General features: G+C 32.8%; 1 protein-coding gene across 3 annotated transcripts in view; it reads left to right on the top strand.

Moving 5' to 3' along the window:
* Slob (Slowpoke binding protein) overlaps positions 1-18,441 on the top strand; it is a 277,336-nt gene that overhangs the window by 239,636 nt on the left and 19,259 nt on the right. The window contains exons 8-10 of one of the 3 annotated variants that reach the window (XM_075296154.1): positions 1,737-1,862; positions 6,824-6,966; positions 17,116-17,420. In XM_075296154.1, coding sequence (XP_075152269.1) covers positions 1,737-1,862; positions 6,824-6,966; positions 17,116-17,155 — 309 coding nt within the window. In that variant the 3' untranslated portion in view covers positions 17,156-17,420. Of the gene's footprint in view, positions 1-1,736; positions 1,863-6,823; positions 6,967-17,115; positions 17,421-18,441 lie in introns of those variants that run through there. The other 2 variants (XM_075296153.1, XM_075296155.1) reach the window with 2 other exon arrangements.

Below are 18,441 nucleotides of genomic sequence, written 5' to 3'. Positions count from 1 at the left end.
CGATCTCAAAATTCTCTAAATTCAAAATTTCTGACAAATGAAAATTTTAGACTGGGAAAAATTTCTTAAAACAAATCGGAAGATGGGTTTATATGTAGGTGCTATATCACAAAATTGTCCGTTATCTTCGAACTCGACATGCCTGCCAAAAATTCAGAACCTTAAGTTCTACTGCTATATTGCCTTAAAATTTTATCTTTGTCAAGAGAACATATAGGTTTAAAAACCGATATTTTAATATGTTAAAAATGGACAATACAATTGATCAATTCAGTTCACATTCTAGTAAAACCTACTTTTTATATCACCGTGAAATTTCATCCATATAAATACACTTTGACTAGCATGAAATCCAGTATTTCGTTTTTCGATTAAAACCCCTAATCTATCTAATTTGTCACATATTTCTTTAGTTACAAATATAGGAATTTTTCAAATTTTGTTTCGCCGGAGTCGAGCAAAATTTCTACTACTCCGGCTCCGACTCCTGCAAAATCTTCAGACTCCGACTCCGGCTCCGACTCCACAGCCCTGGTTTAGGGTATAATATAGTCGGCCCCGCCCGACTTTCTGCTTTACTCACTTGTTTTATAAATACTGTGCTCGGTCCTAGGACAATAGACAATATAAATTTTAAGTCTAGAATATACTGAAGTCTAAAACTTTTATCCAAATTGATTAAGATGTTGTAGGATTTGAGATGGTATCGAAAATGTAGATCTACAAATTTGTGCAGGTCATAATATAGTCGACCTATAGGCCGACTTAGTTTTTAATATAAATATAATATGTATTTAAGACATTTTACGCAACGCAAATGTAAATTTCATTTATTTCATTTATTATGAATCGAAGGAAAAGGAGTCAATTAAACACCACTTGTGTGAATGTCTTGCATTTTGTGTGAAGCAAAGCTTTAGTTTACGGTCAGACCTGGAAAATGTTAAATTAAGCCGTCTGCTAATGTTTTTTTCAGTTATATGTAGTCATTTTTCTTTGAAATGTACACTGAAAAAAAAGCACACTCGGTTCCAAAGATTTTGTCTTTACTTTAAAAAATTTGGTATTGATTCCGAGCCAAAGAAGCGGAGAATACAAGTAAGGACGCTTTTAAGACACAATTCTCTTTTAAATTTAGGTTTTGTGTACTTGCTTCTAGAAAGCAAATTTTAATTTTTCGCTTTCTCTGCTTTTTTTCTTCATATGCTATCAAAGTCCTTTAAAAACGAGTTAACGGCAACTTTATTTTCCAAATTTAGACTCGACTTCCAGTAGAAATTATGGTATGTTTGAAGTAAAAAACTTCTTTAAAATAAAGTTTTGAAAAACATGTCCTATATTTGAACGATTTTTTGCTTTGTAGTCAAGATGCAAAAAGATAACAAATTTAAAGACAATTTCATTAAATTTAAAGAATTTTTCTGAATTATTAAAGTCAAGTTGACCTTAGCCTATAAATTTTTTCTTTCATGTTAAGATACCCATTTTTAAGTCAAATCACTTAATTATAAGGACAATACGACTTCATTGAAAAGTTTATCGACTTTTGGACAAGGAAAATAACTTTATTTTAGAGAAATGCGTCTTCTATGCTAAGCAAAATTTGTATTCGTACTTTAAAGACATGAAATCTTTGACCTCACGACAATATTTATTTCAGTGTATAAAGTTTTATCTTCTTTTGACTTTATTCTATGTCCTTATGAAATAACTAATATTTAATGTATTTTTTACAGATTCTCGATGTATTGGGTTTAATATTCGAACCTCCCACTGGTGTATGTCCCTCTGTGGAAGATTTAGTCCTGTGTGATTTATTCAGATCAATAGATCTGCGAGAACTGAGAGGTCCTTGTTTCAATGTAAGTATTTTTTTCATTTGTATATCCTTCATGACTGTTGTAATACAGAATATGGGGATTAGCATTACGGTCGCTATTTCACGAATAAATGCTTCAGAGGGCTTGTCCGTATAGGCATGAACATTGCCGGTGCCGAACGTGAAATAAAATATTGACAGAACCCGCACCTCAAGAACTACATTGATACACGTGCTATATGGCATGTGGCACCGTCTTGCTCAAACCACATGTTTTGCAAACACGGTTGCCACAGTTGGTACACTGAAAAAAAGCATGCCCGGTTCCAAAGATATAGTATTTAATTTAAAAATTTTGGTATTGATTCCGAGCCAAAGAAGCGGAGAATACAAGTAAGGATACTTTTAAGACACAATTCTCTTTTAAATTTGTGAACTTGCTTCTAGGAAGCAAATTTTAATTTTTAGCCTTTTTATACCCACCACCATAGAATGGTGACGGGGGTATAATAAGTTTGTCATTCCGTTTATAAAACATGAAAATATCGATTTCCGACTATATGAAGTATATATATTCTTGATCAGGTGGAAATTCTAAGACGATATAAGCATGTCCGTATGTCTGTCTGTTGTAATCACGCTACAGCCTTCAATAATGGCGCCATCATCCTGAAGTTTGGCACAGATTCGTCTTTTGTTTACAGGCAGGACAAGTTCGAATATGGGCTATTTGGGGTCTTGGGCTTATAAAAACTGTAGTTTTTATCCAAATTGAAATTGGAAATCTAGAGGTATTTTAGGACCATAAAAAGTATACCGAAAACGGTGCCTGTCGGTCCATGTTATGGTATAGCCCCCATATGAACCGATTTCCCGATTTTGCTTCTTGGGCGTCTAGAAAGTGTGTTTTCTATCCGATATGCCTGAAATTGGAAATCTAGAGGTATTCTGGGACCATAAAGAGGTATGCAGAAAATGGGGTGTATCGGTCCACGGTTTGATATAGCCCCCATAAAGACCGATCTCCCGATTTTACTACTTGGGCTTCTAGAATCCGTAGTTTTAATCCAATTTACCTGAAATTTGAAATCTAGAGGTACTCTAGGACCCTAAAGACGTGTGCCGAAAATGGTGAGTACCGGTCCATGTTTTTATATAGCCACCATATAGACCGATCTCCGGATTTTACTTCTTGGTCTTCTAGAATCTGTAATTTTTACCGAATTTGCCTCAAATCGGAAATCTATAGGTATTCTAGGACCTTAAAAAGTTGTGCCGCAAATGGTGAGTATCGGTCAATATTTTGATATAGCCCCCATATCTACCGATCTCCAGATTTTACTTCTTGGGCTTTGAAAGTTTTGCTTATAGCTATGTTTTGAAAGTTCTATTCATGTTTCAGAACATATTGAAATTTGAAAATTCAAATATGCTTGTTCAGACCTCTAGTTCCGATTTGGCAAATAGTGCTATGAGTTCTTGGGGGCTTTGTGTAGCGTTTGGCAGCATTTGTAGTTCTCCTTAATTGTCTTTGCATATTCTTATCAACCACGAGATCTGTACTGTATTTCTAGTTACGGCATTTTAAATTAAATACCCTACGTATTTTGTTAACCAAAACTGGGGATGGAAACTACTTCGTTTAGGTCAGTTTTTGATTTGTATTCCCAATAATAATATTGGGCGTTTGTCCGCCTATTTTTCAGGACAAATGACCGCAATGCGGGAGGTCATAAAGCCCAAAATTAAATAGGGAGGGAAAAAAGGCCGATTAAATACGTATATAATTAAGTTTGGCAAAATTTTCTATAGAAATAAAATTTTGATAAAAGTTTCTATAGACATACAATTTTGACAAAATAAAATTTTGACAAAATTTTCTATAGAAGTAAAATTTGGACAAAATTTTGTATAGAAATAAAATTTTAACAAAATTTTCTATAGAAATACAATTTAGACAAAATTTTCTATAGAAATAAAATTTTGACAAAATTTTCTATAGAAATAACATTTTGACAAAATTTTCTATAGAAATAACATTTTGACAAAATTTTCTATAGAAATAAAATTTTGACAAACTTTTCAATAGAATTAAAATTTTGACAACATTCTCTATAGAATTAAAATTTTGACAACATTTTCTATAGAAATAAAATTTTGCCAAAATTTTCTATAAAAATAAAATTTGACAAAATTTTCTATAGGAATAAAATTTTGGCACAATTTTCCATAGAAATAAAATTTTGGTAGATTATTTTTGGCTCGAGTGGCAACCATGATTATGCACCGATATGGACCAATTTTTTGTGTGATTGGGGATCGGCTATATATAACTATAGACCTATATGGACCAATTTTGGTATGGTTATTAGCGGCCATATACTAACACCACGTTGCAAATTTCAACCAGATCGCATGAATTTTGCTTCTCCAAGACGCTCCGGAGAATGGGGGCTATATATAATTATGGACCGATATGGACCAATTTTTGTATGGTTGTTAGAGACCATATAACACCACGTACCAAATTTCAACCGAATCGTATGAATTTTGCTCCTCCAAGAGGTTCCGGAGGTCAAATCTGGGGATTGATTTATATGGGGGCTATATATAATTATGGACCGATATGGACCAATTCTTGCGTGTTTGTTAGAGACCACATACTAACACCACGTTCCAAATTTCAACCGAATCGGATGAATTTTGCTCCTCCAAGAGGTTCCGGAGGTCAAATCTGGGGATCGGTTTATATAGGGGCTATAATTATGGACCGATATGAACCAATTCATGCATAGTTGTTAGAGACCCTATACTAACACCACGTACCAAATTTCAACCGGATCGGATGAATTTTGCTCCTCTAAGAGGCTCCGGAGTTCAAATCTGAGGATCGGTTTATATGGGGGCTATATATAATTATGCACCGATATGGACCAATTTTTGCATGGTTGTTAGAGACCATATACTAATAATATGTACCAAAGTTCAGCTGGATCGGATAAAATTTGCTGCTCGTAGATGATCCGCAAACCAAATCTGGGGATCGGTTTATATGAGGGCTATATATAGTTATGAACCGGTATGGACCAATTTTTGCATGGTTGTTAGAGACTATATACTAACACCACATACCAAATTTCAACCCGATCGGTTGAGGTTTGCTCCTCTAAGAGGCACCGGAGTTCAAATCTGGGGATCAGTTTACATGGGGGCTATATATAATTATGGACCGATATGGATCAATTTTTGCATGGTTGTTAGAGACCATATACTTACACCCTGTACCAAATTTCAGCCAGATCGGATGAAATATGCTACTCTCATAGGCTCCGCAAGCCAAATCTGGGGGTCCGTTTATATGGGGGCTATACGTAAAAGTGGACTGATATGGCCCATTTGCAATACCATTCGACCTACATCAATAACAACTACTTGTGCCAAGTTTCAAGTCGATATCTTGTTTCGTGCGGAAGTTAGGGTGATTTCAACAGACGGACGGACGGACGGACATGCTCAGATCGACTCAGAATTTCACCACGACCCAGAATACATATACTTTATGGGGTCTTAGAGCAATATTTCGATGTGTTACAAACGGAATGACAAAGTTAATATACCCCCATCCTATGGTGGAGGGTATAAAAATGTTATTCCCAAACATAATACACTCAAAAAAGTGTGAACTCTCTATTTCACTAAAGCCAATTTTACTTTATTTTAGTTCATGGAAATTTTATGTTTAGAGAAAGTTTCCTTTACTCTAATAATTTTTGAGTACGTTAGTTACATGAACTTCATAACAGGAATAAATTATAAAAAATTAAACATAAAGATTTACTAAATTCGTTTTTCTCGCAAAATAGTTCATTATTTCTTTAAATTTGTAAGTTTTACTACAAATGCGTCCATCGTGAACTTCGTATGTCATTAAAGAAATTCTTGCAATTTTGAACTCCAAGTTTTTCCTTCAAACTAGAAATTTTTCTTTAACAAGTGCAAAAAATTAATTATGTCTAATAAAGTTACTTGAATTTGTTGAAAAATATTTTCTAATTTTTGTGATATCGGCGCGATGCCAGCGTTTGTAGTACTGTTTCGTTAAAGTTTTCTAAACATTTTCAATTTTTTCGAAAGTTAACTAAAAGATTTCTTCCTGCACAGAAAAAAATATTACCAAAATATTTCCAATTAAAAAGTTAATTGAAGTTGAATGTTTTTTCAATTAATAAATTAATTGATACAATTAACTTTTTAATCAAGATAGAAACATTAAGTTAATTAAGTCAATGATTGAAAATTTTAAAATTTGTAATTAAAAATGTAATTGATACAATTAACTTTTTAATCAAATTCGGAAGACTGAGTCAGTTAAAAAAAGTGAAGAACATTTCTTAATCCAAATAAAAACTCTAAGCCAATTCAGAAAGTAATTGAAAATAGTTACCTTTTTAAATAAAAAATTAATTGGGGTTTGCATTCAAAATCAATTAAATTTTTAATTGAATCAATTAAAAAATTAATTGAAAATTGCTAAGGACATCAATTAATTTTTTAATCAAGAATTTTTTCTATGCCCAATTAAAACTGTGATTGATACTATCATTTTCGTGATTGAAGACATTTCAATTAAAAAATTAATTGGATCAATTAATTTCGTGATTGAATCAGAAAATTTTTTTTGTGTGTGGTGGGTTCATTGTTTTTTCAGTGTATGTTCTAACATATTAACGTATATGTCGCAAACATGGTATGCTAGTTTATGAACATGATATGTTTTCACTTAAAAAACGGTCCTAAAAATTTGAGTCCCAAATGTACAATTTTTACAACCAAACATATGAAAAAAAGTATTTTTGTCCATATGTGTTGATTCACTAAATTTTTAGTGAATATAGAGAATTGTTCTATGAAAAAAAGTGAACCAAATTCATATAAAAATATTAATAATATTTATTTTACATAAATATACATATTTTTTAATTTTACCTTCTCTTTCTCTTTCAGACTATCAAACCAAGCCTTAGCAGATCCACACTTAATTTACTGGCAGCTGTCAAAAAACGGCAATGTGCTTCATTGGGAAACTCCTTCAGTGAGGCCAGTTCACCATGTACACCACCCTCCACGCCCCGAGATCGTCGCTCTGGGTATGTTTCCGATTAAATTGCGTTAGATTTGTATTTTTAGTTTTTCTTTGATTTGATTTGACATTCGTCTAATTTGATTTATTCATGACGATTCCGACCCCAAGTCACTAAAATAAATGTACAAAAAATAATGAGCTAATAACGAGATAAAATCTAATATAAATAAACAAACAAAAAAATATCAAAGACAAAAATAAATTTAACACATATATTTGTTGTAATTAACAATTACATGAAAATTTAGTTTTGTTTTGAATTTCAATTAGCTTAATTGAATTATAGAAAAGGCCAACCAGGAGATGAAAATTTGGGTGAGAAAACGTAGTGTTGGAATCTGGAACGTTAATGTTGACAAGACATAACCAATACAGTGAGCCTGTATTGGGAATTTCCTTCCAAATTGAGGATATTTATTCGTCCATGAGGATGAAATTTTTGAATTGAGGATTTCTAAAAATTTGGATATATTTGCGGGGATTTTTTTTCGAAATCGGTTCATTATAATAAATCATGTTTACAGTAATAGCGATTCTTTTTTTATTAAAAAGCACCGGAATTAAAAAAAGAAAACTTTGGTCCTCTTTTTTCTAAGACATTTTCTAAAAACTTGTGGAGACTTTTTATAAATAATACAATAAATCATGTTTACAGTAATAGCGATTCTTTTTTTATTTACAGAGAGAAAATTCCAGGGAATTAAAAAAAGAAAACTTTGCTCCTCTTTGTTGTACGACATACAAAATTATACAAATGGTGCATTTGGACGGACAAGTGCTAATTTATGACTTTACTCTGTTTGGCTAAAATATTTTTCTGTAATTTTCAAATCATTTCGTTAGGACTCTGTCCTAAATGTTGCCCCCTCATCTGTATTCTTTACTGATTTAAATCATGAGACATAGAAATCTTGGTTGGCTTTCCCTATAGATTCAAATTTATTGGCACTACAAAAGAAAATCAAAATGAAAGCAAAACACATAAACAAATGTTTACCCCCAAAATTGTTCTACATTTGCATAACATTTATATACAAATAAATTATGCATTAACTAACAGAAATAAAATTTTTATATACAAACGTTTCACTCACGAAACCCCAATATCCCCATAGTATTTTCCAAAAAAAAAAAAAAAAATAAATCAAACAAAAATATGTCCCAAGCATCACCAATTGTTTTCACTACAAAACACAGACATAATCCCTTATTTCCGCCTATTTTCGCTGCTGCAGTTTTTTTTCTCTTCTTAGCTCTAATATTTTTATTATTATTAAAAGTAAACAAAACAAAAACGTAATATAATCAATAAGGAATATGTGCGTAAAGAAATGAAGTTACTTTTGTGTTTATTTTTGGCATGTTTTACTACAATAATAATTATTTTAACTAATTTACTACAACTTATATGCATATGTATGTATTTAAGAATAAAAAAAAAATATTACTTTATTAACCCTTGTTAAATGTATTTATGTTATCTTAATGTAATTTATTATTAATAATAAAAAAAATGAAATATACATATATGTGTGTGTAATATTCAAGGTACATTTTTTTATCTTCTTCGTAATTTAGAGCCCAATACTTTTTTGTACATTTTGCTTTCATTATAAATTATTTTAGTTAACTCTAATATACTTTACATTTATACACAGATTTAGGCAATTGAAGTGTTAGCAATCTTATATTGGCACTAATGACCAGAGCTGTGGGGTCGAGTCAATTTTGCTCGACTCGGGCTCCGACTCCAGCATTTCTTATTAGCCTTGACTCCAACTCCGACTGCGGAGTCGACTCCAGGTGGTGTACCTAAATCTAATTTTGACAGTATTCCAATTGTAATTTTAAAGTGTAGTGTTCCAACAATAGACCGATATAAGTATTCTATTTTGCGATATGTGTTAATAAGTCCTAAAGAACCCTAAATTTAAATTTTGATACGACTCGACGACAAATCTCAGCATTTTAGGGATGTAAAGAACTCTACATTCTAATGTCAGGCCAATAAATTAAAATACGACACTATAGAGAGACCACATAAAAATATGGATAGATAACAACAATCTCCAAAATATGTAACATATTTATAAAAACAAAAAATTTCAAATAATAATTGGGCTTCCAGAAGTTTAAGAAGAAAAATCCTGGAATTAATCTCTATAGGAATTTTATAAAAAATAAATCTATATAAGAAAGAAAAACACACAAAAATCAAATTGACGGGCTAATCAGACAGAAAGTTTAGATGTTAAAAAATGTAATGTGTCGGATATAGAAAACAAACATAAACTGCCAAAAATTTGGACGGGCGGAATTTGAAATAACCACTACCATACAACAGATGACAGAAATAGCTGGACGGTTACGAAAATTGTTTCTATAGATATAAAATGGTGACACATCGATTTCTATCAGTTATGGACACTAGAGGCCAGGGTTGATAAAGTTGACACTTTTGTGCTTTTTTTTTTTTGATACATTTCGACTGCCAAAAGCACCGTGGCACGACTACGAGTCATTTGGTTCCTTTCCATCACAATTACTCTATATAGAGTTATTCTGCCTAAATGCGAACGTTTCTCACATATAAACTTAACTCTAAAAATTATAACATTTTTGAGAGGAATATTGTCTATACCACATTCGTTTGGTAGATTTTGCAAAGAGGTACTTCTTTTTGACAAAATTTTCTATAGAAATAAAATTTTGAAAAAAATTTCTATAGACGTTTTTGACATTTTCTATAGAAATAATATTTTGACAAAATTTTCTATAGAAATAAAATTTTGAAAAAAATTTCTATAGACTTTTTGACATTTTCTATAGAAATAATATTTTGACAAAATTTTCTTAGAAATAAAATTTTGACAAAATTTTCTATAGAAATTAAATGTTTACAAAATTTTATAGAAATAAAATTTTGAAATAATTTTCTATAGAAATAAAATTTTTACAAAATTTTCTTAGAAGTAAAAGTTTGACAAACTTTGGGTTTATATGTAGGTGCTATATCACAAAATTGTCCGGTATGGCCCATCTTCGAACTCGACATGCCTGCCAAAAAATTTAGAACGTTAGGTTCTACTGCTATATTGTATTAAAATTGTACCTTTATCAAGAGTACATATATAGTCAAAATCTATATATTAATATGTTAAAAACGGACAATACAATTGATCTATTCGGCCTATATTCTAGTAAAACCTACTTTTTATATCACAGTGAAATTTCACCCGTATAAACACACTTTGAATGGTCTGAAATCCATTACTTCGTTTTTCGTTGTTCAATTAAAAACCCTAATGGAATCTAATTTGTCAAAATATTTCTTTAGTTACTAGGATAGGAAGTGTTTTTCAGTTTGTTTCCCCGGAGTCGGAGTCGAGCAAAATTTCTACGACTCCTGCTCCGACTCCACAGCCCTGCTAATGACAAAACGATATTGCCACCTAAATTAAATTACAAAATTGCTTATCCAAACTATGTATACAACATGGGGGTTTGAACTTGAGGACACGATAAAATAAAATATGTAGATCTATGATCTATAATCGTCAACAATGTTAAATTTACACCACATTGAAACTATTCATTAATTTTAAGATGAATTTATTGCTTAATATGCAAGTAGTAAAAGGCGTTTTTAAATCCGTCTACCAAAAAAAAATTTCATTCAGCTGATGTAGGGATGCCACCTAGTTATTGCATGATATTTCAGAGATACCAACATTTTATTGCATCATATTTGATGGCATGATGACTAAAATTGTCTTATACAAGTGTCTCCGAATGTCAAATTAGGAAATTTAACCCATGAGAAAGCTATGAAATTCCTGATATTGTCGGCCATATTACAATCTTTGAGAACATCGTAATTACATCAATGTCCTGAATAGAACTATCGATAGTCGCACCATTCGATAGTTTCGAAAAAAAAACAATAGATAGTATCGATACTATCGGATTTTCTGCAGTAACGATTTGAAATGTTTTTCATTAAACAAAAGTATGATAATTTTTCTTGTGCGTTTGAAACTCACATTTTAGCTTCTTCAATTGCTAACAGGTTGGCTGATAAGTCCCCGGTCTAACAAAGAAAAACACATTTTTTTGTCAAAATTCGTTTTTATTATTCAACATAGTTCCCTTCAAGAGCGATACAACGATTATAACGACCTTCCAATTTTTTGATACCATTTTGGTAGTACTCCTTCGGTTTAGCCTTAAAATAGGCCTCAGTTTCGGCGAGGCCTCAGAATAGGCCTGCAAAAAATTTGCAGCCAAATTTTTTCCCTGCGAGCATCCTTTTGAGGTCTGAGAACAAGAAAAAGTCGCTGGAGGGCAGATCTGGAGAATACGGTGGGTGGGGAAGCAATTCGAAGCCCAATTCATGAACTTTTGCCATCGTTCTCAATGACTTGTGGCACGGTGCGTTGTCTTGGTGGAACAACACTTTTTTCTTCTTCATATGGGGCCGTTTTGCCGCTATTTGGACCTTCAAACGCTCCAATTACGCCATATAATAATCAGTGTTGATGATTTTTCCCTTCTCACGATAATCGATAAAAATTTTTCCATGCGCATCCCAAAAAACAGAGGCCATTACTTTGCCAGCGGAATTTTGAGTCTTTCCACGCTTCGGAGACGGTTCACCGGTCGCTGTCCACTCAGCCGACTGTCGATTGGACTCAGGGGTGTAGTGATGGAGCCATGTTTCATTCATTGTCACCTATCGACGGAAAAACTCGGGTGTATTACGAGTCAACAGCTGCAAACACTTCTGTTTGCAGCACGTTGTTGTTTTTGGTCAAATGTGAGCTCACGCGGCACCCATTTTGCACAGAGCTTCCGCATATCCAAATATTGATGAATGATATGACCAACACGTTCCTTTGATATCTTTAAGGCCTCTGCTATCTCGATCAACTTCATTTTACGGTCATTCAAAATCATTTTGTGGATTTTTTTGATGTTTTCGTCGGTAACCAACTCTTTCGGGCGTCCACTGCGTTCACCGTCCTCCGTGCTCATTTCACCACGGTTGAATTTTGCATACAAATCAATTATTGTTGATTTCACTGGGGCAGTTTTTGCTTCCACCGTATTTTTTCCTTTCAGAAAACAGTAAATTCCTTTTCCTTTTTCCCCATTTTTTTTACAATAACAAAAGTTGCTTCACAAAAGACGCTCTATCTCACAAACTAATGACTTACAGACGTCAAATTTTGACACGAATCATTTGAAGGTTGGTACTATATAAAACTAATTTAATTTAATACTAGCGACGCCATCTATGTGTCAGACCGGGGACTTATCAGCCAACCTGCTAAGTACTAAGGTCCATTGAGAACGTGTTCACATTATTTGATTTCAACCAAGCCCTTTTTGAAATGATACATCCAGTTTTGCTGAGCAATACAAAATGTAAGAAGCAGGATTTTACTACCGACATCCCGATAAAAAATATTGCAAAATTTATCACAATGGACTGAATAGTCTAAGTGAGCATGAAATAAATCGGGCTACCACTATAACTAAACGTTCTAAGTGTAATTTTGACGCAGGTGTTAACTTGTGTTTCCGGGTTTCTGTTGTATGGAAAAAACTATTTGTTACCAAAAAAATGAGAGGAAATTCATTTCATGGAAGCCATCAACTTTAGGAAAAAACAATCTGTTTTTAAATGAAATGAAAATAAATCAGATTTTTTTTTTACTTATTGATTTATTTTTACCTACATTAGTACATAGCATCGCCGGTATTTTTTAGTGATCTGGGATTCTTCGATAGTATCGCTATCGGAAAATAAATATCGATAGTACCTTAAAAATAAAACTATCGATAGTTTTGCAGCTGTAGTCCTGAATTATATATGGGAACACGAGACATATGTGGAGTTGAGAGATCTGCAATGTTGAGTGAAAAATAATAGGAAGTCTCGTTAATGATGTCATAATACCGACCGAATAATTACCGGACCCTAATTGGCCCACTTACATAGAACTCGCCTTAAAAGTGAAATCGTTTAATTTGTTAAATAAAATTTTTTTGCCAAATTGGTGCCTGTTACATCGGGCAGAGATCTAATATTAATGACCTGTTCAGCATGACGAGGGAATACGGCCGAAATTTCATCTGGGGCTAATCTTAGTTTCCCTCCCCATGGATTGCTTACAATCTATATTCAGGCTTATGACAAATTATGGGCCTGCATATGGATCTTTTAGTTGTAGGTTTTAGCGGAAACAAATGGACCGAATTTCAAGCCCCCAAGGCGTAAACAAATCTTGTACACTGCAAGTAAGTACTTACCCAGCAAAAACTTAGTAAGTAGTTCAAACGCAAAACGGTTTACCAAACCAAAAAGGGTAACGACATAACCCCCCACAAAAAGGGGTTTCGTTACCCTCTAGATTTACACGAGAGATGGAACAACACGACCAAAGCAAGTATATTTTCATTTTATTTCTTTCACCCAACCATATATGATAGTTCTCGGTCATTTTGTAGAGAAGGACTTCTCTCATAGGTCATTCCTGTTTCATTATAAATAAGTTTTTCATTTATTTATAACTACTTATTAAAATATTTGAAAAGTTTTATTGAGAGTTTTTGTTGGGTTTGCTTCAATATGTACCAAAAAGAACTACTAGTAATCTATCTCAGTATTTCGTATAGTTATTTTTTCCTATCATTTAATTACTTTTGAACTGCTTACCTAAATTAAAATAGTAATATCTTTCACCCAGTATAGTAGTTCCCATGATTTACATTTCTGCATTCAATTATAAAAACAACACAATTTGTACCAATTCAAACTTCTGGAAATGCAACTTCAAGAAAATTGCAGTTGTAAAATCAATCGATCACCAAAGTTTGGACCTATGAGTCAACCTGAAAACTTTTCTCCAGGCCATCTCTAACATTACGAATCATTTTTGGACCGATCCGTCCACTACCACGCCCACTTGCTTATGAAAGATGTATCTCAATCTTACCAATTTTATCAAATTAAATGAATAGATATTTTCAAATATGGTGTGGAGTCATCGTGGTGGAATGGTCTTCAACTCCGCCTTGCATAAAAAGGGTCATGGTGTTCCCAGCTTCGAATAAACACCAAAACGTTTTTCAGTGGTGGAAAGTTTGGCGAGTCGCCTTTTTGTTGTATTTTGGAATCGGAAAAAGAGGAAATAGTCCATGATAATCAGACAGAAAGAAGCTATAAATGTTATTAAAATATATTATATTTTATTATATATTGTCTAAATATGATAATATCTGCAACATTGGGACCATTCTTTATAATCAGAGAAATAAAATATTCGTTCAATAATTAACAAAAAAATATTTTGAATTGCACGCAGAGAAGGAATATGATCACCTCAAACATGTTTCAAGATATTTTGCTCTTGAACATGTTTGTCCATGTAACATGTTTGTCACTAAAATGTTAATTTCTCGTCAAATATAACCTGCTTGCCGAAATCAGATACATGATTTCCGAGAAAATAACATGGTTGCGAAAACCATGTTACATGGTCACCACCCAAAAGTAACATTTTGCTCTTAAAACATGTTTGAAGTGATCATTACTTCTCTGCTGAACAATTAGAAAACTAACAATACGAACGAAACTAAAGACTTTTTGAAAAATACATTTTTATACCCTCCACCATAGGATGGGGGTATATTAACTTTGTCATTCCGTTTGTAACACATCGAAATATTGCTCTAAGACCCCATAAAGTATATATATTCTGGGTCGTGGTGAAATTCTGAGTCGACCTGAGCATGTCCGTCTGTTGAAATCACGCTAACTTCCGAACGAAACAAGCTATCGACTTGAAACTTGGCACAAGTAATTGTTATTGATGTAGGTCGGATGGTATTGCAAATGGGCCATATCGGTCCACTTTTACGTAAAGCCCCCAAATAAACGGACCCCCAAATTTGGCTTGCCGATCCTGAAATTTGGTACATAGTGTTAGTATATGGTCTCTAATGACCATGCAAAAATTGGTCGAAATCGGTCCATAATTATGTATAGCCCCCATATAAACCGATCCCCAGATTTGACATCCGGAGCCCCTTGGAAGAGCAAAATTCATCCGATTCGGTTGAAATTTGGTACGTGATGTTAGTATATGGTATCCAATAACCAGGAATTGGTTCATATTAGTCCATAATTATATATAGCCCCCATATAAACCGATCCCCAGATTTGACCCCCGGTGCCTTTCGGAGAAGCAAAATTCATCCGATCTGGTTGAAATTTGGTACGTGGTGGTAGTATATGATATTTAACAAACATGCCAAAAGAAGTCCATAATCATATATAGCCCCGATCCCGAGATTTGGTTTTGGACCCACTTGGAGGAGCAAATTTCATCCGAGTCAGTTGAAATTTGGTATATTGTGCTAATATATGACCGTTACAATCATGCCTAACTAGGTCCATATCGGTCTATAGTTATATATAGCCCTCAGATAAATCGATCCCCAATCACACAAAAATTGGTCCATATCAAGTTCATAATTGTATATAGCCCACATATAAGCGACCCATGTTTCAATTTTGGCTCTCTACGTACCGTGCAAAAGTCGATATCGATTCGTAATTATTTGTAGACTTACCTATACATACCTTTTTTTGTCTAATATATACCACGTATGGACTAACTAACAATTTAGAAAACGATGTTAAGAAGTTTTAACATACCACAACCCAATTAATTCGATTGTTTCTACGCAATCCATGGTGGAGGGTACATAAGATTCGGCCTGTCCGAACTTACGGCCGTATATACTTGTTTTAATTATGTTTTTTTTTTGTTTTACGGTTATGATTACCTAATTAAAATAATTAATTGAATGTAAATAGTTACATTATTATTATTTTTTAATAAAAATATTTTTGTTTTACCATTGCGGATATCATCGTTGTCGACTATGGCAACATCGACTTCTATATTTCATGTCGTAGAGCACATTGGAGCTCACTTTTCTTCCGGGGCGCTTTAAATACTTGAAATTAAATTTATCCTTCTAACAATTAGAACGAAAGTGGTCTGTATTAATTTATAATTGGATATAGCCTCTCTCTCTCGAACGGGAACTGAAAATAAAATCGGCCCATCCGAGAATGAAGACGACCCATATTTGTCGGCGGCGGCTAATTGTTTGCCTACGGCGACGACGGCTTGACGGCTAGTCCGATTTAAATTGGTCTATTCGGCGGTGGACAATTAAGCATTATAAAGTCAATTTAAAGTTATTCGAATGGTAATGAGATAGTAGTACAACCAATTTTACAATGAAATTTTCTGAGCTAAATTTTTGCAAAATTATTATAGCAACTTGATAAGGACGGAAAGTCAAACATTTTGACAAAAAATGCAACAATTATTAATAAATATTTCTGATTTAAATCAATATTTTTGATAAATTGGCGGCTGATTTTGAGTCGAGATAAGTCGACATATTCGGCGGCGGATTCGACTGGCAAAAACTGGTCGGCGGCGGCTAAAAACGACGGCGCGACTCGGCGGCTTCATCTCTGGTTCCCATACATTAGGCTATTCGAACACAAAATGAGTCCTCCAAGTATTTCAGAAGTCATACCCGAATAAAGCTATATATGTGGACGTCCTAACTAAAATCATTATAGGGGTGGAAAATATTCCAAGGTCATATTCCTCCAAAGTATATTCCAATTTTTTGAGAATGATGATTTGATAGGAATGTCAAACATGGCTTAGAAGTAAATTGTGTAAATAATAAAATTTAATGTTAATTCCCAGTACATTTTCAATACAATAGTATTAAATAAAATTTTAAAATTTAAATTTAAACTTAAAGATTAAAACTTATTTGAATTGCTTACACTTCATTCGCCTACCTCGTAACATTTTAAATAAATACAAATACGTTTTTAAATACAAATTTATACACAAATTATTTCATACACGTTTTTTACAAAAAGAGTCTATTTTTTAATTGCTTTTATTTATTTTAAACATACAAACCAATTTTTAAATAAATATTTTTGTGTCATTTTATTTCTTTTTGTTAAACAAACCCAACTCAACATTTTTGCAAACAAAAAATTAAACAAAAAACCAACAACAATCCAATTGTCCTAATAAAGTGTTGTACCAGCGCCCTATGAAGTTTTTCGTATGTACTAAAATTTAAAAAATAAACCAACAGCAACAAGAACAAAATCATCAAGCAACTTGTACTAAACAAAGTTACTAAATCCCAAAACTACAAAAACAACTCTAAAGTAATTTGTAAAAAAAAAAATAATAGGACAACCTGCATGATATAAATCTACCCCAGAATCAATAATCTCCTTCCCCTAAAAAAATGTATAAAACAATTAAAAAATTATTTTTGTATAAACAATCAAAAGTACATAATTTTGTTTGTCGAAATCCCCGTAAACATAAAAAAACTATTTGGTAAGTTTAAAACTTCATTAATTTCTCAATCATTCCCAAATTAAAATTGAAATTATTTCATTTCTTAGTTTAAAACAATTCCCAAAACACTTTCCATTATCCACAAAAAAGTAGAAAAACTGTATGGCAGCAGCGCTATCCTCCATTGAATTTTTGTACCAAGCTCTCTGTACACTTTCTTTGCAAGACCCCAAACGATTTAATTAAATTATTTTCGAAGTAGAAACCTTCTGTAAAACTTGTAGATTTTTTTTTCGTATAAAAATAAACACTAAATAATCTTAATAGCTTTTGAGTATAAAACATTATCTGCCACACACAGAGGACCACATATCCCTTCATGACCTCCACTTGTTTCCCATGACCATTATCCTTTGTCATACATACTCGTAAATGCAACTTTAGATATTAACATCACTAACAAGTAGATTGTATGAGTGTAAGTATAAGTAGTACTAACTGCAGCACAGTGGTTTGAAAGTAATGTAAATAAAAAAAATATTTTTTTATTATGTAGTATTAGGTAAGCTATACATATACGATATATATGTCACATAAATGTCATCTCACGTATAAACATCACATTTCTTGCAGAAGCTTCAAAGATTTTTAAGAATTTTAAATTGTTCCATATTTGTGTGTAGCGTTGCACAAACAACGGCACCAACGCCTGAAAGGGAACGATGAAAATTTAGCTCAAGGAAAAATGGTTTGGCAGAAAAGAGAGGAAGATTGTCGAGAATTTCAGAGCAAAGTAGAACACTTAGTAGAACAAACGTAAATGGATTCCTAAAATTTGATTACTTACACATATTTTTGTAATTTGACACCGCGTGCGTCGTACAATGGACCAGGAATACGAAATAAAATCCCACACTCAAAAAAACAGTGAACCCATGAAGAAGGAAATTTTTGGATAATTTTAGAAACTTATCACAAACGCAAATGTCACGGCGCTTTCACAAAAATAAGTAAATATTTTTCGACAAATTCAAGAATTTTTTTAGACT

The sequence above is a fragment of the Haematobia irritans genome, chromosome 2 (genome assembly GCF_050003625.1).
Source record: "Haematobia irritans isolate KBUSLIRL chromosome 2, ASM5000362v1, whole genome shotgun sequence".
In the NCBI taxonomy this organism is placed as follows: Eukaryota; Metazoa; Arthropoda; class Insecta; order Diptera; family Muscidae; genus Haematobia; species Haematobia irritans.
The sequence above is the reverse complement of the archived record's forward strand: the minus strand, read 5'-3'. Positions and strand labels throughout refer to the sequence as shown.